This window comes from Labrus mixtus, chromosome 23 (genome assembly GCF_963584025.1).
Source record: "Labrus mixtus chromosome 23, fLabMix1.1, whole genome shotgun sequence".
Classification (NCBI taxonomy): domain Eukaryota; kingdom Metazoa; phylum Chordata; class Actinopteri; order Labriformes; family Labridae; genus Labrus; species Labrus mixtus.
This window is the reverse complement of record NC_083634.1, coordinates 11,727,733-11,751,397: the sequence shown is the minus strand read 5'-3', so window position 1 is coordinate 11,751,397 and position 23,665 is coordinate 11,727,733. Positions and strand designations below refer to the sequence as shown.

Here is a 23,665-nt window from a genome sequence, read left to right as displayed (position 1 = left end):
TTTAGCATGCTAACAATACAATGTTATCACACCCTTTTCACACGGGTCTGTTTACCATCTTCACTGCCTAAGTTAAGCATGCAGAGTTAACACAATAAAAATTGCATGTCTACTTTGCCTATTTTAAGCAGTTCTAATGTTTCACATTCGCCATCTAAGTTAAGTATATAGACTGGGTATGCTAACTAGCTTACAGAAGTTAAGTATACAGTATAGACTCGGTATGCTAACTAGCTTACAGAAACACTACTAACAGGCTTTTTGTAAGCAGGTGTAATGCTTAGCTTGTTCAGTCAAAGTTTTTTTTGTTAGTATGCTCACTTCAACTTGTTAAAGATCCAAACAAAATTACAGCTGGGTATATTTGAATTTTTCACCACTACAATTCATCTTGAATAAAACATGAATGGGTGTACCTATTTATTGTTGGGTAGTTTTTTAGAATCTTACAGTCTGTATTGAACAGCATTGCCTTTCTTATTGCTATGCCTCTGACAATGCTAAAAAATCATGTGAAGCCTTTGGCACCATAGATGAGGTCATATTTTCTACAACACATCTATCATACCCATAACCTTGCCAATACTGTCATCTTGTATCATTGAAAATTGCACGTCAGCACAATACATTGGCGATATATTGATACAGCTGTCTAAAGAGAAATCTATACACTGCAAGGGATATACCTTTGAGGTCACAGCGTGTTGAATCTATATATCTTCTTCTATGTTATATAATAGTGAATATCGGGAGTATTGGGAGCACAATCCATTTTAGTCCCCCGGCGTTTGTATAATGTGTCACATTTTAGCTCACATCCAAAATGAAGCCTGGCCAAATAATGGCTCTCGGTGTTTGTGGGCACAGCATGCCAATTGCTTCTGGAAGGTGATTAATGGCTAACAGGTAATGTTGTCATGGTAACCTGCCCACCTGAGTCCCTATGGCGTCAAAAGCTGAAGTGAAGGCTGTACATTGGACTCCCTCACACTGCAATAAATGACCTTCAAATATCAGCTAATATACGTTTCCTTTATATCTCAGTCCTTGTCTTTTGTCCTCAATTTTTCTATTTGCCTTTGTGTACAGTTCATCCATCTCGCTCTATATTTATCTATATCGGTCCTCCCTCTCGCTTATCCTCCATCTTTTATTCTTTAACATTCCTCCATTCCCCAATTCTTGAAAGTCCATCACTCTCTCTTTCCTCTCCTGCCTATTACCCCGCCTCTTCCTCTCCTTCTTCTTTTGTCTGGCAGCCATTTGAGCTGCAGAAGGAGAGATATGTCTAGAGAGAAAGAAGATAGGATGAAGGAAGACGTGGAAAATGGATAGTGTCTGAGCTTTGCTTTATAATGGAGAACTGTCTCAAGGCGCACATTTCCTGCCTTTAAACGATGCATCTATCTGCATTTATTCACCTCAGCTCTGTGTCCACTGAGGCCTTTGTGCTTATGTTTCTCCACTTTGTATAAATGTAACCCATCCCAATTGTAGGCATGTGTACTGTTAAATATTTGTTCTATTTGTTTTCAGCCTGTTTTTTTATTGTTTGCCAGGTAATTTCCTCCTAATGGATTGTGTTTCTATTGTTTTCTAGTTACTTGGTGTTTTGTGTGACAGGAGGGGTTGCAATGCCTTTGTGCGCACAGAAAGGAGGAGGGAGGGTCCCATTATTTAACCTGAGCCATCAGTCACACTCAACAAGCCTATCATATAGGGCCATTCAGAGACTCTGGCGGCTAAAGTTAGCGCTATTATCTGCCTGTCACTGGCTAGCTGTGTTGCGGTCCCTCATGGAAAACCAATTGTATGAGTGAATGCCTTGTCAAGCTCCAGGGATGCTCACATTGCCTTAAGAAGAGCACTCTCCATTCACCTTCAGTGTGTCACACCTTTCAACTCGCATTAAAAAAAAGCATGATTTTGACATTTCTGCTGTTTTTCTATGTTACAAAAAAAAAGACCGCTCAATTTTTAAGCCATCAGTGATGTTTGGAAACTCAACCAAGTGGAAAAAAATAATGTTCATAACTCTGGAAGTGAAAGGATCATCTCACTTATAATCATCTCAGCTCATCTCTTAAGATTTCCGAGTGAGTGCTCATCAATCAAACCGTATGCAGACTGCGTGCGTGATTAATATTCATCTTTATATATGAGACACTCCATTTGCATGAACACTTGTCTGTCTCATGAAAATTACCTCCAGTCCTCCGTGCTGGTGTGATAAGCATCTGGACATGGAACAAGTTGAAAATGTAAGACGTGGTACTCAACCCGGCAACACGATCACACTTTATTACATATTGTTATGTGGGAGGGCTTCAAGCAGGCGTGACTAGTAACATCATACTTAGCGTGCCCCCATCAGATAACACACACAGGATCAAGTTTCACTTTGTTGCAGAAGCATTGTATGGAACGAGTCCTGATTAATGGAAATCATCTTTGGTTTCCTCAGGTCAGGATGCGACAGATGGAGAAATGCCCCTCAGGTAGTGATGTGCATCTGTGTGATGGCTTTCTTTACATTCGGGGTAACAGAGATGACGGCGCTGAAGTGCGGCAGATATTTCTGGTTAATTCAAAACTATTTTCAGATTGATCCAGGTATATTTCAGGTGCCGTTTAAATATGCATACATGTGTGAAGAGAACATGTCTTTTCAATTTGATACTTAAAAAATGCTGCTTGAGCCAGCATGGTGACCGCCACCAACAGGCTTCTGAAGGACCCTTCAGTAAACAATGGGAGACTTCACTCAGGCTTCTTACCCTATAATGTATAGTCCAAGTGTTGCACTAGTTCATTTCATAAGAAAAAGAAAAAAATCATGCTGCCTACAGGTTCATGCAAATTACTGTAGTTGACATTTCATTGAAGGCAGTTATAAAGTGAAAGGACAAATAATAATGCCTTTCAATACTCACAGAGTTTCCTAATGAACCTTTTTGTTCCTTTGCATTAGCTTGTATGCTATAGAGCAGAGTTCTGCCATGCTGCTCAGAGTGACAGTGACCTTCGATGCAAACTGGTAGTTGTGAATTTAAATATGAAAAGCATGTGCAAATAGCATGGAAAACGAATGGCATACTGCGTTGTACTGCTGGCAGACACTTGAACATCAGAGACAGAAAAGGAAACAAGGTCCAATTTTCAGTCATAAAAGTTTACCTGTAGCTTTAAAAAAATGTTTTTAATGAACTGAAATTGAAAGTAACGCACTTAATACCGAGACATATTTATTTAGATTTTTAGCTTGCCCGCGCTAGAACTGATCTATTTCAGGTGTTGTGTCATCGACAAATCACAGTCACACAAACTGCCTAATTGCAACATCACACATTTGACTCCCACCCAACGACAGGAGACTGAGGAGTGTTATCGATGCCATGGCAGCGGATGGCATTTTGTCGCACGTCAACATCTTCTTTCATAGCTTTTACCACCAAAATCATATCAACACGAGCATCCTTGACACCTTTCCAGAAAAGTGTTTTTGTCATTTTCCATCACACATGAATGAATGTAAACTTCGTCATGTACAGGCTTATTTCTGGATGCTTAAATCAAGCTCATTTGTTTGGTTTCCCTTAACGCTCTTGGCCTCTCATTTGTCTTTTCACCAAGTCAGATTATTGCTGTGAGACTACATATCCCCCCCCCTGTGATAACCACTGTGGTATCACCTGTCTCTGTTTTGCTTTAACTAGATAGAAAAGTCAATTAATTCAATCTGTCAGGTTTCATCTTGGGGCCCCGTTGGCACTCGCACCGTCGCTGAAATAACAAAAACAACATCATCGCAGATTAGAAAAAGTAGTTCCGCAGGAGGAGACAGCGAGGCGGTGAGGAAGAAGTCCCCTTGATGTGGCAGAGAACAGAAGCTGCGGTCGCCGCTCGGCCCCGCTAAATGTTGGCCGGCTTATCTAAGGGAGTTATACAGAATCCCCCTCAGAACAAGTACCCTTGAAACGTCAGCACCATAATGTATCATAAAGCTCCTTCTGGAATACAAGACAAGTTGGCAATGCTGGACTTCTGCTCTGTCTTTTTTGTCTCCTCATTTTTCTTACATTGAACTTGGTCCAAGCCCTTCTCATAAATATGTATTTTATGATGTGTTCTTTTGGCGGTTGATAGCACTTCATGTACCTAAGCCCACAGGTTTTTTTTTTTTTTTCCTCTCTGTCTTTCGAGAACAAATTAACAACTGTGATAGCGAAGTGTTTTTCATTTTATGTGATAATTTCTAAGCAACACCTGTGCAAGTATTCCCTGCTTTATCGGCTGTGCTGTGAGATACTGCGCATAGAGTCTCACTCAAACACACACACACACAAATACACACAGAAAGCCACACATTGTCATTGTCTTTCCCTGTAAAAACAACTGCTACCTTTTGGTGCTTTTTTCTCTTGATTTTCTTCAGGTGCAAAAAAACCTGCAGAATAAGCCAGATATTTTAACATGTTGTCGTTCCCCTGCCTCCCTTTTTTTGTCTCTTTTTTTCTCTGCCACCAATTTAGAAGTTGTCCTACAATATAAACTTCAAGTCCAATTTGCCGCTTGGACAGTGAATTTGAATGCGATTATTCCAGGAATAATGTGTGTTTTTTTTTTCCTGTCAAGGGAGTCACACTATCTGATTTGATGTCATATTTAATTTCGCTCTCCGGCAGCTGTCACGGCGTTTTATTAAAAGCGCTGTTTACTCACAAGGATATTTTCTTTGATCAAAAAAAGAATCTCTCACACTGCTATTTTAATGTCTTAAAAGCCCTGTCATCATGTATATGTATAAAAAGAAGTGAAGTCAACGGTACAGCAGATGTGGTTCAGAAGAGTTGTTGGACTTCTAGTTTTTTGCTCCTCTCTCCTAAGACTTTGCGGATGAGAAAGACAACTTTTGACCTCTTAATATCACACAAATGGTCTGTTTATGCAGGGACATGCCATTCTTAAACCTATAAATAATTGCTCCAAAAGATCAGATTACTCTAATGGAAGGGTTTTTTTTCGATTAGGAGCTAGATTTCGAGACTGAAAGAAGTCATAGCATAACTCCATTACGGATGTCTGTAAGAGGTGTATTTAAAATGTAATGTCAATCAACCTCCCTGGTGCCTTGTCCTTTGATGCAGCGTGCTAGTTTTGACCTTTTGTAACCAGATTTCCCAGCATCCCACAATGGAATTATCTCCCAGCAATATTAAATGCAGCATAGAATGCTTAATGTGCAAGGGATAATGCTCGTGTAGAGGGATGGCGGCATTGTGTGTGTGTGCACTCTGTGGCTTGTATCATTTTGCAGAGATTATATTTCTGCGGCAGATCATGGCTGATAGTGGATAATAGAGGGGCTTGGATTGCCTAATCATTAAAGCGGACTTAACCTTAATAGCATGATATGGGCTTGATGGGAGATAATCTCATCAGAATATAGATTGAAAATACATGTATCCTCATTTAACTTCTTTTTCCCCTCCCCGTGTATTTATTTTAGTTCAGAGTTTTGAGTTTGAAACTTGTGTGCCATTGTTTGAATATCCACTCCAACTCCATTAAATCACATTTTACAATTCTACAATCCAAGTATGCTGTCTCATAATATTTGGCAATAACTTCACTCAGTGTCTGGTGTGTAGCGGTAATGTCCCATTGTGCATAAAGATGGACATCGAGTCCCCACCTCTTTACATTATGAAGCCAAATATACATATAAGTGGGCTCAGACATCTTGTGCTGGTGATGTCATTGGTAGCCAGAGTATGTGAAAGAGAAATATGTCGGTATTAGTGTCTCATCTTTTCCGCCACCCAAAACACATTTAATCGAGTAAAAACATGGTAAGGCTCAGTGGTTAAATCATGCTTCCCATGTACAGAGGTATTAGCCCTTGAAGCTGCAATTTCAGATTCCCTCCCTTGGCCATTTACCGCATGTCATCCCCCACTCGCTCCCTGTTTCTGACTCTATCCACTCTACTCTGTCCTCTAAATGAAAGCCAAAAGAAAAGGCTTGAAAAAAGATTGTCAAAATCTTAAAGTTAATTTAAGTGCAAGTTACATCCTCATGTACTTTGTTTGTAAAACACTGCAGGAACTAATAACGGCTAAGCTCACCAGAAAACACGTTGACAAAAATCTCCATGATAAGAACCTGACAGAAACTGTGTTCAAGAAAAAAATGGTTTGATCTGTTTTTTTTGATTTTATAGTTATCTCCCATCTGTTAATATGGAGGAGATGGGCTTTATAACCTGTACTACAGCCACTCACCTGGGGGTGATCTAGATGTTTTAGCTTCACTTCCGGGCATTTGTCTTGTCACCCATATTTCTTTCAAAGGCTATGTGACGGCGTTCCAGAGAAATTTGTGGAGGTCAAAGTTAGCTTTGTCTCTTTGGGCTGATTAAAGTGCATCTGATCAGGCGACGTTTTTTGTCTGGCATTTTGGAATCAAAGCCTTTTTCGAGCAAAGTAGTCTTTTCTAAAATTATTCACAGGTGCAAAATCTCAAATTGTGAAGTTATGTCACGTACTCAGAGGGGGGGAAAAAAACACAGCAGAGCTTCTTATGTCAATTACCAAAAGGCCTCGCTAGAATACACACAAGGTCTGGAGCATACATACTCAATACACACACACACACACACACACACACACACACACAACTTGTTTTCCAAAAGTTGCTTCATCGCTCCCTCCTTGCGTCTCTGTAGGAGTGATTTGTTGTTAAGGTGGGGGAGTTAACACATCGATGAGCAACAAACAACAGAATATCCCAAAATACATGATGGATTTCACGCTGTCACACCCGGTACGAGTTGATCTGACTGGAGATCGAGCAACTTACACCCAGTCAGTCGATGACAACTCGAAAACCCACAACGCCATAAGGATGCTAAAGCCATGGTCGATCCATCTGCTGTGTGTGTCTTACTGGAAAAAGACACAGTTTATCCCCTTAAATGAAAAAAAAACCCAAACTGTTTTCTTAAAGCTAACTAAACTTTATTTTTTCATTTCTTTTGACAGATTCTGGACTGCATCCAGGTTCTGAGCAGCAGGACTCGTGTCCTTGTGGTGAACGTGGCACAGTGGAGGGAGCCGTGCCATAAAGGTGGAACCCCAATTCCGGCATTTGCCAGCTAAAGACTGACCTAAACCGGGACCTTCAGCAGCGGGCGGTAAGAGGAGGAGGAGGCCATGTGGACCGCACGCCTGCTTGTCCTCGCCAGCCTCTTCGCACCGGCCGCTCTGGGTGAGTTTAGCTCATTAGGGGCTGGTGTTTGTCTGGGTTGGCGTCTATGTGAATGTGTGGGTGTTTGCACCAAAACACACCTCTTGAATTTGTTTTGAAGCCTTACAGAATTCTATCCTTTAGCTATAAAAGTCTTTTTCTGCCTTTTTGTCTTCTTTTCTCCTCTCGCTAATTAGCACTTTTTTCACTCCTCAATACTCCCCGAAACTTTTGTCTCCACTTTTCTTATTTGCACTCCTGTGTGTTTCGCATTTTTTCAAACCTATTTTTAGATCCTTCCCTCTCTCTCTCTCTCTTGCGTCTCAGTCTCTTCCTCTCCTGTTGTTGGGAATGAACAGAAATGACTTACAAAGAATCATTAACACTGCCTCAGCTTTGTAACACATGTTCAGTAAAACAAGAAGAGCAGGGGGGAAAAAAAAAAAAAGGACCTCTTTTATCATTTCACGCATTAAGATCTTAAGATTAAGTTGCTAAGTCTATCTTTTCCCCCTCCTTTTCTCTTAAATGGAAACCACTCTGGTTTTGCAGAGTTTCCCTTTTTCTGTCTGTGGATTGTTTCAGAGGCTAAATGAAGTCATTTAAATTCAGATTAGAGACTTCTTTGGTGGTGGTTTGTGTGTGTGTGTGTGTGTGTGTGTGTGTGTAAGAAGTGTGTGAGTGAGTGCAGATGGGCTGGTTGGTAACAATCAGCCAGGGTTTAGATGTAGGGAGTATTGGGAGGGGGGCAATAGCCCGTAACAATGTTAATTTGACATGGCTAAAACCATTAATGGGAGATTTGAGGCTAATTGAATTGTTTTTGTGCTGTAATATCTTTATGCTGTACTCGGTTCATCATCCATTGCTAATGAAAGCCCACTTATGGCATCTGTAGTTTGCCTTAATGCTCAAAAGAAAGAGGACGGGTGACAGCAGTATGCTATATATCCAGTTTGCTTTAAATCAACAGTCTTAATATTAGTGTTCTTTAGGGTTGTGACTGTTTTTTTCTGGCTGCTGTTCACCCGCTTAGTCAGATATCAGTGTTGTTCATTATATCCCTTCAACTCCAAAGTCATTTCTCAGACATTTAACCAGCCGGGGGCAATCATTTTTGGTTGTTTCTTCTCTGCAGGACACTGGGATTCTGTATGTAGCCTCATTTTCTGATTGACATCATGGCGGAACAAACAAAGAACAGACGGCTGAACCTTCCAGTTGTTCAGAGTTTTTACAGTCTGGTCATTTGCCAACACTAAAACTGGAGCCATGAGAGACAGACAGTTAACACTGGCTTCCTTTAATAATGTGAGAAGGATTAGACAGAGTTTGAGAACCTCTCTGACTAATCCGCTATTGGACTAACATGAATGGAAAGTAGCGTCCCATGGAGTGCTAACGTTATCCAGCAAGTCTAACTAACTTCTGATTTCCTTGGGGAACTTATTTAGCTGAACTTTTTAGTTTTCTTGGTTGTGTGATAACAAAAAAATGGGATGTTCCATGATGCGAGAAGACAGAGGGACTTAACAACTGCTAAAGGTTGATACAGTAGTGAATGTGGGGCAGCTGTAAGGCAGGAAAAATGGGCAAAGCTCAACAGTTAACTCAACCCTGCAGTGATGTCATGAACAGTTCTCCTCTTCATTTACAAATTAGAAATAAAAATTAAAAAAAACAATTAACTGATACGATTTAACCACAATGTTTATTTTAATCAATCAAACCAGCAGGGTTAGACATACATAGTATTTATTCTTTAAAAAAATCCCTCAAAATACCCTTCATTATTATTACAAAGACATTAAAGAAACCATTACGACTGGTTTATTCTTAAATCTTTTTGACCACTGCTACAACACAGAACCATAGACCATGTGTCAAGGGAGCTTATTTCCCCAAACTCCTGATAAAATGATCAAATATGATGAGACACGATATGGCAGGATAACACGGCACAACAGTATATATACCCTGTAACAACTGTAGGGAGATTTTGAACACTTTGATGATATTGCACAAACCCTACAGCCCCAAGAAACATTCTTCAAATGTTTGTGTTTACCTAAGCACAAGTGAGTTTTTCAAACAGTTGCATTGGGGCCTTGAAACTTTCATATAATCTGCCAGGTCGTAAAAGCTCCTACTCAGAGGTGAGGGTGGGAGATTTGTCCGACAATATTTTCTGTGCTGACCCGAGTACAGACTGCGCATATATTGACAGGAGGGACTGATGTTCACTCCTCACTATAACCTCCACAGCTCCGTATCTGATGAGCAAGCTGGGATTTTAACTGTACAGAGAGATTGTGTGTGTGTGTATTGTGCTGACATCACATACCTGATGATTGCTCACTAACACAGCCGGGTAAAAGAAAAATGTTATCCTTGTTTGCACCATACTGTACAAACTAAATCTGTGTAAAAAAATGTGAATTCCTATTCTATGTCTTGCGTACAATTAAATCAGAGTAACAGCTAAGCTAGTAGTTGCCCTCAAATACCCTCAACAACAAATCCAAACACTGTAAGGAGCCCCACACACACACACACAAACACGAGCATATCACTGGGCAAAGAACCATAAAGTAAATAGGTTCTGTGCGGTCAGTGTTATTGGTCCTCATTGTTTTAACCTCTTGACCTTTTATTTGATTAGCATTGAGTCTAAAGTGCTGCCTACAACAGATGTGTCAATCACACGGCATGTAAGCATCCCTCAACCTGTCCGTGTGAATCTTCAGTCTGAATTTCTCATTATAGCCGCACTGTCAGACATGTTTTCAGTTTTTGTCTCCACCGTTCTCTCACTGGAAATCTTTTATTCCCAAAGCACCATTCAAGCCAACAACATTTACACTCGATTTAGGATTACAAAGACGTATGTTGATGGTCTCTTTGGCTGGATGATCAGGAACTCCAAGACAACCAGCCTCAGCCGATTAGGAAGTGTCATAGGGGATGGATGTGAATGGTTTCAAGAAGATGGGAATTTAAATAAATATGGCCCCTGTGGAAACCCTACGACAACCATTTTGATCAAGGAAATATTTTTAGCAAATAAGCCACACACTGAAAATAATATTAGCAATTCACTTTTTCTAGTTTGAGGGCTTAATTTTCCTTCGATCCAGGCTTCTATTGCTGTGTTTATTGCAACAAAAAACATTGGAAATTATTTTTTTCTCAATGTTTTAGCCCATTTACAAGTTATTGAATATGTTCAGAATCAGTTCATGACTACTATTTCAAAAATTTTCTGGATTTGTGGCTTGATTTTCTTACCTGTAGGGCTGCCATCGCTTTCAGTTTATGTCAGCATGGTGTGAAAATATGAAATATGATATGAGAAAACATGTGTTTATCTGAACAGCTGTTTTAGCCATTTCTGAGAGGCAGCGGTGCATGCATGATTTCTGACAAATGAGCTGAAACGTGCATAAACAAAAAGAAAACCTACACGCAGTCCCTTAAATCAATCATTCTGCTTTGTCTGAAACACTCGGACAATCAATCACTCATTGATCCCACGCGAATTGGTGACATCAAACTGACAAACCATCGAGCAGCCCTGGTTTTTAGAACAACATTGGAGCATTTAAGGCTTTTTTTTAAACACCAGATGAAGTGGTTGAAATCCCCTGTAAAAAAAAACCAAGATTGACAGTTTTATGAAGAAAAAAAAAAAGAAAAGAACAATTTGACACCCAGCACAGCAGTGTTGCTATAAGCAGACTCGACCAGATGTTGCCAGTGAATTGTTCTGCAGCTGTGGGAGCTTTAGTGGGAATATTCACCACAGTGTCATTGTGCATGCGTCTCCCTGAGAGTGTTGGAGATGTGGACTCTGGGGGATGCTAGCCTACTTCTGGTTTCATAGTCCCTTTTGTCTCTTCGGTCCCAGGCATGCACACACATGTTCACGGCTGAATGAGTTCACACACGGGGAGTAGCACTGTTTCTTTTGACGCACATGGCAAGCGCTGATCACAGGTGTTCGAAACAATGCACAGACTTGCATCGGCTGGTCGGATGAAGATGAGGATATGTTTTTGGACAAGTGTCTCAGCAGGAAGATGAAAAGATAGGATGAAGGTGAAGGACCTATGAGGATGTGTGTGGGTGGAGTTATGTGCCTTCGGGTTCCTGTGTGTGTGCGCATGTGTACCGTCTTGCATGTCTTCCTTTTTGTGTGTCCTGCAAGATTAATAAAAAAGGTTCTCTCTCAGATGCAGGCACTGGGTTGAAAAATACGTAAAAAGCCATCCTTGTCATTGTTTTGGTAGCCGTGAATAACAAAAGGAAAAGCAATGTCCCAAACACTCCGGCCACGCCTCAGCAGCGCATTAATCATGCATTTCTGTGCATGCAAAAATGCTCTAGGAAGGATTTCATATTCATCCCACTTAATACCGCCCCGTGGAATCGGGAGACATGGCGGCTATAATGGATGACGGCTCGTGAACCAATGGAGGGGACGAAAGCGTGAAGTCTGACATGTATTTTTCATGGTCAGAAACTAGTGCATACATCAAGTCTGAAAGCAGATGTCATCATGGTGAAAGGAGGGGGAGGGGGGGGGGGGGGTAGGTAATGAGGGATGGACGAGACATGGAGGCATCTGCTCAGCACGTGTGTACGGTGACTCAGAAGGGGTCCAAGGGTCTTCCATTAGGAGAAGCAGGCTGCAAATAAGGAATCTATGCAAATTCAAAAATACTTAATGCTGTCTCCATCCCCTTCCGTTGTACAAAATTGAAGCCAAAATATTCCAGCAACAGGCACTGACATGTTACACTTAGACAAGCACAGAAAGAAGGGATCTGATTGGTTAAACCACAGAATTGAAGTCTCGTCTCTTGTGCTTACCAAAGCACACATTGAACGTACTGATAAAACGTCAATGAACCTTAAGGTCAGTACAGTCTACAGCAGAGGAGCAGAACGCTGCCAAAGAAGCCGTCTACATCAGTATCACCGTACTGGGTGAAAAGCCTCTCAGAAACTCTCAGGGGCAAAGAAAAATTCTATGCACTGGCCAAAAATATAAATCAATGTTTGATGCACAAAAAAAAAAATGTGATGTGTAATACTAGAATTTCAATTACCAAAAAAGCTTGATGTCTATCAGTATCCACCTGTCACTCAAAGTGACCTCGCCATTAGTTATGTATAACTGAATGCTTGACATATAAAACAGATGGGTTATAATAGTTCAACCTTTAGCCCTTGTGCAGTTGTCATGAATAGAGAAACGAGCGACAGAGATGGAAATCATTTCTTTTGTACCAGGCTGTAAACATGTTGTTTCTGCGGCAAAGAAACAACGTCTTTATTTATGGGTCATAAAGTGAATCTTTTGTGGTTTAGAGGTCAGCCACAAGGGGACATGCAAGGTGGTACTTTTTATTTTTGTTGCACATCCGCATTGGGTTTATTGTGTACCCTTGAGGTTGGCACTTGGTGTCTCTTCATGGAAATTCTTGTGAATGTTGCATTGCATTTTCCCTTTTCAGCCGCTCTGTAGAAGTGTGTGTTAGTTGGTTTTCCGTGGGTCTCCCATCAAGGTCAGGTAGGAGCAGTAGTGCATCGGGTCTAAGAAGACAGAATGTAAAGAAAAACATCTGCCTTTCCCTTTCCCTTTCTGAGGAGGGTCATATAGAGTCATACTCTTTTAATGCTTACACAGAGTTTCATTCAGGCCACCGTGCACTTTACACAAACACCCTCTGTTGCTTACATTGAGGCATCAGCACACATATTCAACGGTTAGCTGTGTGTAACCAAACAACAACAACGACATAAAAAACCCTGACGTCACCCTCCCTGTTCCTGTATCCGATCCACTTAATTAATCTCCTTGTGCCAGGGCACCGTCTCCGACCGCCAAGGCATCCCTGGATTTGCCTAATTTGCTTAATTAATTAAACAAATGATTTATTTGAGCTCATATTTCAAAGCGGCAGAAAGTTCTTTGTAAAGCCCACAGAGGCATGTACTGTTTTGTTGTGACTGTGAGACGCCTCTTGAAGCATAGAAGAAATAAGCGGTCTTCGGAGTGGGTGGATGTCAATCACTCACTTGGAGCTGCATAATGTACGGGCAGATAGACGTCAGAGCCGTGCTGAATTATGTATGCATTAATAGATTAAGGATATAACTTTGAACAGTGTTTTATGAAGTGTTTATGAAGTGTCAGTGTTTTATGAAGATGAGGCAGAGGGATGTGCATAGTTATTTTGTCTTTGGTAGAAGGAAAGAAAGTAGAAGGAAAAAAGTTTTCTAACTGCAGGTTTTGAAGACTCAAAATATTGACCTTACATATTCCATCAGGGTTTATATGTGTGTAGTGTGTGGAATAAATAAAGGTACAAAGGACGGCAAGGAATTTTTTTTTTTTTTTTTCAATTAACTACCAGCTGATTCCCAACACAACCTCCAGATAAAATACAGTTAAAATTTACACTTAATCCAGAGGTAGTGTTTAAAAATGGTTGATGGTTTTGGGCTCAGTTCAGTTTTTATAAAACATTTTTTTCCAAAAGGACACATTTTCTAATTACCAGATACATTTTTTTAAGTGTTCCAAATCCAGCCTAAGTCAGGTTACAAGTGGATTCATGCTCATCATCTATTTTGATACAAAGTTGATTTCTTTATTTAACATTGTTGTTGAAACATGTGTTTCCAATGCAAGCATTGTAGATCTATTTGCATGGCTAGAATGTCCCGCGCTGTGCTCATACTAATCCAGTATTTTGAATACACACTGTGCATGTCATACACAGCATAAAGGACATGCTAAATAACATTACACAACACACACAGTATGTGACTGTGGCAATGAATCCTTAAGGCCAACTCTGTGTAATCACATACATCTAAAGCATCTTAGAGCAGTTATTCTTCTTCATGTATTGATTGAAGCCAGCACAAATGCTAACAACTGGATGGCACAATTCTTACAGGGACAATGCTATTGTAAGTGGATTATGTTTATCGGTAGTATTTTTACTTTGTAGCGTTTTAGTTTTGCAGGTTAACGTGTGTGATATTTGAAGTAAGACGAGCATCTAAATGCTCAATTAGTTTTGCAAATACTGAGGCATAAACTAAAGTCTCAGACAAACTGAAAGTAAGACTTAATGCCACGAGAGGAAAAGTCAGGAGCACAGAAAAAGTGGCAGTAATTCATCTTTGGGGGATATAAATGTCTTAACCAAATTTACGGTAATCCATGCAACAGTTGTGAAGATATTTCACTCGACCACAAACAGAAAGCTGGTGGTGAAGCTGGAGGAAATGTCAGGGGATCCCATCCTCTGGGGCCCATGAATGTCTCTGCATACTCACATCGTAATCTATTGCCTACTCCAAGAGAGATTTAACTCTGGTCGTCTAGACCACGATGTTGAAATGTCCAAAACTCCATCCTTGTTTAGTGTTTATGTTAGTCATGTACAAGTTTTACAATAGCACACGCCTCATTCACACTGGTATGGAGGTAGAAAACAAGTACAACACCCTGCAAACTTCAGCTTGGAATGAAGAATGTGGTGCACATACTGGCGCAATAAATGTCAAGGCAAGGCCACAAAGTGCTAAACAGGCTCAGACGGATAACTTCAGCCTCTGCAAGTTGACATTAGCACATCCTGAGTGCATAGTCACTGCACTTTATCTTCATTCGCATGAAAATATAGCACCGTACGGGATAAACAGAAACCAGTTCAGCTTAAAAGATAGGGATGATGAGATGACACAGACACATTTCAGTTGAGAGGACTTGAGAACAACAGATTTTAATTAAACAACAGAGAAATTTATTGCCTGCTAAATGCACTCCCTAAGTGTTTTCTTACTTGAATATCACATAAAACGTTGATGGCTTTTGAAAATGTTTTTTGATGATATTCTCTAAAATGCCTTGGGTTTAATGCTTTACCAGATTTTTTTTTTTATTTGCTTCTCTTTTTCCAGGGAATGGATTATGCTTCTCCCCCCTCTCCATAAGCCACACAAGGTTTCTGGAAATAGATAATAGTGTAGCAGTTATGAAAAAATTTACTTTGTTGTTATACCTAGCCTTGGGGTGGTCTCTGCAGCTGTCATTTGGATTCCAGATTATTCCATTGCTTCTTTCTGCATGATGATTTTATTTTATTTTTGTAAAGGAGTTTTATTGGGTCTTATATTTGGGCAGGAATTATTATTGTTATTATTTTTTTAACACATTATTTACATAACTGGTTTGAGTTTTTGTTTGTATTCATTTTCCACCCTTGGTTACATTTTGTGTGGCATTTGGCATGGCGCTCAGAAATCCCCTCCCTTTTATGTTCTTCTGTAATGAGTGAAAAATCAATACCTGCTTGATATGGGGGAATAAAAGAATGGCCTTTGCTGCCCGTGGCATCCCCAGCGACTGCTTGACATTGCCAAATTGCTGTCAGAACTGGCAACCCAAGAGGAATGAATGACAGCAACATTAAGAATGGCAGGGTGGGGTTAAATACCCCCGCATGTTTTATAGGTGTCCCGACTTGGACCTGTGTATATCTTCCAAATACGATTCTTAGACTCCCCATTCATTGAGCCCAGTTACACAGGCATAATAAGGTAAGCGCTGAATGATGCCATTTAAAGTAGACTCGCTGCTGGCCGAATGGTGTTTAATGAGTCCAGATATTGACAGCGAGGTCAAGTGGTCGTGGATGCTGGTTTACATTAGGCTGCATAATGTGTGTGTGTGTGTGTGTGAGTTGTGTGTGTTTGTGTATGTGTACTTTCTGGAAGAGCAGAGAGAGATTTGATGAAGTAACCCTGCAGACCGGCTCACAGGGCAAAAATGGTGGGCGTGCAACACCAACAGGGTTTCCCACACTGCATAACAGCAGGGGTCAGGCAGTAATTTGGCATGTGGGCGGGAAGCGAGGAGCAGGAAGGGCAAACTGGAAGCACACAGAGAGACACAATGCGGCGACCTATGCTTTACTCAATTTGTGAAATTAATAACTTTTTTTCTCCTCCAGCCACAGTGTGAAATCTGTACGAGCGACGTGTGCTTTTTATCCCTCCGCCTTTCAAAATAAATCCAACATGCAGATGACATATTTGCATTGTGATGACACAGGAGATGCTGTGAAAGACTAGGCCGATGATTACATGTAGCTATAGACAGAAAAGTGCTGTATATGCAAATGTAGCAGCTTTGTCGGATTGGCACAATCATGGGTGAGGTTATGACCGTGTGCATGGTGAAGCTGTCAGAGCCCCCCCTCCCCCTCCCCCGACACACCAACATGATGAATTGTTACTGCGGCAGTACATGATTACAGTATACGCCTCGAGGCGATTCTATTTGCATGTTTGCTAATTATTCAGATAAGAATCTTCCCTTTTTAAACCACATGTTGCTAATAACATGCAGAGATGTTTCGATTGTTGAATGTGTGTGTTTGTCTGTGGACGGAGAATTGGGGAGGGGGTGTATTTGGTGAGGTTGTGCAAATCTTTATCTACAACCGTTCAATGTATCATCTGTCCAACATCAAAGATAACCTTTGACCTGATATATGATGTACACCGACAGTGACATTCCTGGGTTACTTTGATTTAGCTGTATCCAGCTGTGATAAGGATTTGATAGTTTGTAATTATAAAATTGTTCCTTAATTGCAATTTCTAATGCTGAAAAGCCTCAGGAAATGTGTCTTTGGTGGTTACATGCTACCATTCAATGAATCTAATTCAACAAAGAAATACAGAAAGACATTGAGACTGGAGCTAACAGCTGTAGCAGCTAGCCACAAATTAGCATAAATAAACAGTGGGCTAGTGGCTGTAGTTTGATTTTTGGGAGATAATTAAATGCAGTAGTTTATATCATTCAATACGGGTAAGTTAGCATGGCTTCAATATTAGCATTGGTCATGCAAGGCTAGCTGTTTCCAGTCTTTGCACATAGCTAAAGGGTAACGAGTCCTGGGGGTACTCTAACTCTAATCTTACTATGTGTCTACAAGGTTGATGGCTAGCTAGCTAGCTAGCTATCTTAGTGTTTGACCTTTAAGAGACTTTTGATCAAGTTGTAGTGGTTTTGTCATTGTTCATGACATAGATACATGTGAAGCTCTCTAAGAGGCTTTGCATTTCTACTTAAGCTGTAGCTGTGCCTAGATTGACACACTACATTAAACAGTGAAGTGTATTTTCCATTTCCCAGAGAGGAGATGCATTTGAACTGTCTGTTGATGAAGAAGTCATCACAATGGCAACATTGTCTTGTAAATTTAGACCACATTCTTCAGTTTTAATATTAAACTGTACAGAGAGGACTCCCAAACGACTGCTTCCCTTGTTTCGTTTGTGCATTTCTCAGATTTTTTTTTTATCATAGCCTTGTATTGTTTGCTGAGTGAGGGAGGCTTTGTTGAGTGCTACGGGAGCAGAAGGGAGCATTACAGAGCTGCTGAGGAAAATTAAGGTGGCTTCTTTTGTACAGCTCAGAGGACGGGGGTGAAGCGACAACACCTTTATTGGACCAACAAAGGGAATAATTGAAAACCAAAAAAGCATAGACAATTGGTTTGTTATTTAATGTATTCATACAGAAACAAAGAAAAATAGAGATCTTTCATCATTGCTTCAAAATACAGTTTAACACAAGACGCAGTAGGACAATTACGGGTAAGCCTGTTTATGAACCTGCTCTCTCCCTCCCCACTGCTCTGTCATTGAATAAACCAAGCATGCACAGTAACTGGTGATTTCATCGCAGCAAATCAATATGGAGAACTGTAAAGTCTGCATTCAGAGCGAACGGGTGGGGGTGAGGATCAAATGATACTGTGGCACAGATTAGCCCATGAGACCTCGATGATAAGAGAGAGGGAGGAAGAAAAGAGAGGTGGTGGTGGTGGTGAAGGTGTGGGGGAGGTTTGGGTGATACTAGAGATGGCCTTCAATATGGCCCAGTGGCCTTGTAGGGGAATTCAATACGGCCATTGACAAAAGAAGGCCTCCATTGTGGAGCCTCCTTTGGGAAGCCGTTCCATTTCCTTATTAATTGTGCTCTCATTAAAATAAAAGGAAGGGGAGAAGGGAACGGATAGCGCAAGAATAATGATAGCTCTTCAGTGTAGCCTCCTTGTTTGGAGGAAAGCCAAGGTCAAGTAGTTTACAGTTCCAGCGCTTTATACAGGATGGAAAATACACTGTAGTTTATGTATTTTATGTACTGCACTCACAGTACACACCGATATGCACACACATTCTCTGCCTTTATCTTCCTCCTCGCTTGCCCTCCTACACACAGAAACACAAATCTTCCTTATGGGGCTCCATGCGCATCCTCTGCAGATGTACAGTATCACGACTCAGAGGGCACGGCTTCGGCTCTGACTCACACCACAGCTGTCAGACATGGGAGGAGTCGTCACTCCAGGCTATGGATCACTGATAAGCTGACCAAATATACTCCCCAACGAAGCCTTTAACTCTCTGCTTATCTGCTTTATTACCACTTGGGAAATATAATATTACTGTTACTTTTTAAACATCATTCTTATGAGTTATAATGACATTGAACTTACCAACTCAATTGCTCAATTTAGCAGTAAAAGTTAGATGGTGGTTGAAGAAAACCAAAGAAAACTATTTATCCTTTATGGAAAGTCAAAAGGGACATCATTTGAACAGTCTTTTTATTTTCTCTTCTGAAATGCTTCTGACCCTTCAACATTTGTGATTGTGACGACTTCTTTTTTGACGGTCTTGTCAGAGTCTTTGATAAAAGACTCTTAACTTGGTGAAAAGAAAGTTATCATGAGGGATAGTAACAGTGACCTCATCTGTGATATAAGACCAAAGTTTTGAATAAACCGCAGTTATCTTTTTAAGAGTTTTGAGATGATACATTTCCCACTACCAAAAACAAGATTATCAATGGCAAAACAATTCCGATACAGACTAGTCATATTTCAATTTGAGACTCTTTCAAGTAGTTTTAATCAATATGGCAAAAACCTAAAAAAAAAAAAAAAGAAAAGATACCTGCACTACCAGAGATTATTAACATTTTTCTGGATTCAACAACTTAACTCCAGTTTCTTGTTCTCAGAAAATTAAACATATCCTCAGTCACACCGATACAAACTGAAACACAAACATCTGCTGCTCATGGCTGTTTCTGTACATCTAATATCTTCGAAGATCATTTCTAACTTGCATGACAAGTAATAAAGAACCCAATTGATTATACATATAGATATAAAGACATGTTCCCCTTCCCATAAGGATCTGCTGCTTTTCACATTTGACAGCCCTCAGATATACATGTTTTTATGTATGAATTGCTACAGATCACCCGTGTCATCTGTGGAATATATTTCCTCCCAGTTCATGACACAATCTTCCAAACTGACATGGAGAATACCATCATGGAGACGTCTCTTGTTTTTTTATTTTTTTATTTTTTGGGGGGGGGGGGGGGGGGAGGAGTCTGGGGTAAAGGGCAGAAGCCATAACTTTCACAGACATCTTGTTGTGCCTGAGACCCTACAAAAGACCAACTGTGTCAAATAAGAAAAATTGCAGGTGCACATTCCCCAGTGGTGCACTCCCTCTTGCCTCCCACTCCCGACACACACAATAACACACACATACACGCATGCTGCCTCCGTGATCACTGCCCCTCATTTGTTGGTGGGTTTAGGAGGGGGAGGGGGGGGGTAAGAGAGGGATCCTCTTTCACTGTGATAATACTCTCCTTTCTCTGCCACGAGATGGACAGAGGAATGGGTTGAAACTGGAGCAGCAGAGTGAGCGATGTCATTCCACAGCGAGCGACGGCATCAAACAATATGGCATGCCATTTTTATGGTCCCACTGCAGATGTTTCTTAGCTGCGTGTTGTCAGTTAACACAATGGTGGGCACTTTGTACAGGGTTATGGTGAATATCCCAAGGGTGGGTGGCCCTTGGACTGGGAGGTCTGGATTTATTGTCTAGCGCCCAATTCTTGACGTCATGAATATGTCAAATGGGTTAGAGTGAGGGTGCAAGTGCAGTTTGAACACAGCACAATTTTCCCAATCACGTTTAAGAACACGGCTTTGCCACATCATCGACCCTAACCCAGATTTTAACGACTTCTATCCATGCAAACAAGAACTGCTTAGAGCCATAAAGGATGAGTCTCATTAGCTTTAATGTCCAAGTTAGCCTGCAGCTAACTGATTTACGCCCTGTGGCATCAATACACTTCCTGCTAATATCACCCAGAGTAGTTGTTCCCAACCTTTTCACCACATGGCCCTTTAAAGATTAAAAATACCATCCCTTTGACACTGTCACGGAGCGCGAAAACGAAGAGGAGGACCCAGATGCAGGATTCACTAAAACTATTTATTCTAAGAGAAGGCGCCACGGGTAAACTGACATGCAACAAATGACACCGACAAACACACACAATGAACTGACACAGAGACTAAATAGACACGGGGTAATCAAACACAGGTGAGACTAATAACACAGGTGAAGACAATGAGGGCAATCACACTGGAGGGAAAACACACAGAGGAGGGAATGGACACAAGAAACACTGAGGACAACTACAAAATAAAACACACGAAACACTGAAGACACACAGAACTCAAGAATGAACAAAACCCACTAGAACATAGAGAAACACTAAACACTGAAAATACAAAATGAAATAATACCAAAGCATGACAGACACATAGCATACATAAACCCTCGTCCCCCACCTGGTCTCTAGAAATGACTTGTTGTAACACTAAAGACTAACAAACCAAAAAGAAAACAAAAGCACGTTGCTAATAAAATATCGTGTATTACAAAATATCATGTATAAAGTCAGTGACGTCATTTTATTTAACAGAATCATAAAGCATTCAATAATGAAATGGAATGGTGATATTTCCATATATAGCCTTACCTACATGTTAAAAATGACTTTACAAGCCAAACATATTTAATGCAGTTATGATGGATCCATAATCCTTTACGCAAAGGGATTGAAAACCAATCTATTATTGAAATTATGAAGCACCCTGTTGGTTCATCCGGCAAAATCGTGAACAAGTCAAGCTGACAATTTGACTCCACACATTTATGGAGATAAAAAAAAATGAAGAAAAACTTAACTGAATTGCAAAAGTTTGGACTTACACTAATGTATGCAACCAGTGAAGCTTGAAGTTCTCCTGTAACAGGTTTTTCAGATAAATTAGTTGAATTCGGAGGTGTAAACCTGTCTCAATGTGACATTGTATCACGCATCACAGCTTTACACCTGCTTGTGTGAAACCATGTGTTCCCAGAAATCTTACATCCCCTCCTATTTCATGCTTCTCGTACTCGTTGTCGAATTCCAATATGCCACATGTAAATATTCTTCAGCCAGATTATTTAAAGCATGAGCATCATGTACATCTTGCCTCATACATATTCAGTGCTCATTATCTCCACACAATAACCGTGTGTCTGATACCTGTCACTTTAAATACAGGAGAAGAAACACGATCAAAGGGGATCATTCTGGCTGTGTGTCTTAGATGCAGCGTAGCCACCCAGGCTAATTTCAGCAGCGCTGCTGTGATTGCGTACATGTGAATGCGATTACTTCACACTCCGTGGGTGGTTTAAGGAATCATTGCTTTCACATTCACCTCTATCTTTAACACTAGGTTTTTCTTTTCTCAAACACCTTTTTTTTACCTGCTTTCTTGTCCTTCCAACTTTTATCCCACTTTTCCACCCTCACTTTCTTCACAAATCCATCTTTACCCTGATGTCACCCACATACTCCCTCTGCTCATTCTTTATGTTCAACTTTTTGACTGTTGGTTTGCCAATGCTTACTGTGCTTTGCTACAAGTTTATCTCTTGCTTTTGTCATCCTCCTGAAATAGAACTCCTTCCTTTTTAAAAAAAAAAAAAATGTGCAGAATCTGAGCACTACAATGGCCTTAGAAATGGCCTGTATTATCTCAAACCAAGCCAAGTTCACTGATTTGACCGTAACTCTTTGCAAAAGAATGGCACCAGCTGTATAAAAATGTGTTCACAAAAACACCAGATATTTGGTTGATTCAAAAGGAGACGACATATTGGCAACCAGAGTATATTTCATGAACAGTAAAACTTTGAGCTCGGCCTTTGTTTGGATATCATTTTGAAGTGATTTAAATGTGAACATTTTACAACCATCTAGCTTAAACCAAGTTCTAACCAGTTAACCCACCACATTTGATTCATCGAAAATGCCATCAAAGGAGTTCTTGATCAAGAAACAGATAACAGAGTGTATCATAAAAGCCGCATTTTTACATGAAAAAGAAGATGTATGGACATATGAAAGCCTGTGACTGCAGTAGCGGTTTGACATCAAATTGAATCAGTGCTGCACCTTTTTTAGGGAATTTGTAGCTCAAGGAGTAAGAAGAGAAACACAGCAAACAGAGGACTTCATTTAGAAATTGTCATCCTTGAACGGTGTCACAGTTCGTGTGCGTAGGTGTATTAGACAGAAATATTCCCCTTGGGAAAAAAACACCCTCCACCCAATGAATAATGTATCAAAGGGAGCACATATGCATACACACACATGTGGAAGAATGAACAAACCACATAGGAATCAACAAAAGAAGGGGGTTGTTAAGTACAAACTAATCTGGTAATGCCACCCAGCTACAGATTGCACCCCCCTTTGGGTTCTTATGGTATATAGGGCAAACCCCCCCACCCCCCAACGGCTTTCCCATTTCATCTCCTTGTTATCTAGTCATTCAGTTCCCAAAGTATTTAGTTTAGGGATTTGATGTGTATCTTATGCTAAACATGTTTTTATCATCCATTAGGTGTGTGGTAAAATCTGGGATATTGCACTAACATTTATGCACGTGTTCTGTATTTGTGAGTGAAAATGTTTGGCCATGAAAAAGTTGCTCCACTGGCACGAATAATGTACAACTAATGTCTTTGTTATAACAAATGCTTATGCATGAAATCACATTTTAATTTAGTCATTTAAATAATTTCCTGTTCTTCATTATGTAAGTAAACATTACAGCACCGAGCTGTAATTGGTATTAATTCATGCTATTTGCCCCTCGGATATTTCACTGCAGTAAAAAAAAAAAAAAAAAAAAACATGAAAAAATAAAAACACACTTGCAGTAGTAGAAGGAGAATTGGGTTTATTTCCAAACTGCTTTGCAGCAGAAAAAAAAAGACGAATCACTCAAATGTAATTCACAGAGTCCGTGTGCGGGGAGTACTTTTGATAAAATACAAGGCAAACCAGTTCATACAAGGACGCTGTGAATGCAAGCGGCGCTTCTCTGGTTTTGTCTTCAAACTGCGAGAAATTGGAAAATTACATTCCACA

The 23,665-nt window shown here is 40.4% G+C and overlaps 1 protein-coding gene across 1 annotated transcript in view; it reads left to right on the top strand.

Annotated features, from left to right (window-relative positions):
• Positions 1–23,665, top strand: part of LOC132958274 (adhesion G protein-coupled receptor L3-like) — a 220,426-nt gene that overhangs the window by 52,978 nt on the left and 143,783 nt on the right. The window contains exon 3 of the mRNA XM_061031001.1: positions 7,044–7,269. Coding sequence (XP_060886984.1) covers positions 7,215–7,269 — 55 coding nt within the window. The 5' untranslated portion in view covers positions 7,044–7,214. The remainder of the gene's footprint in view (positions 1–7,043; positions 7,270–23,665) is intronic.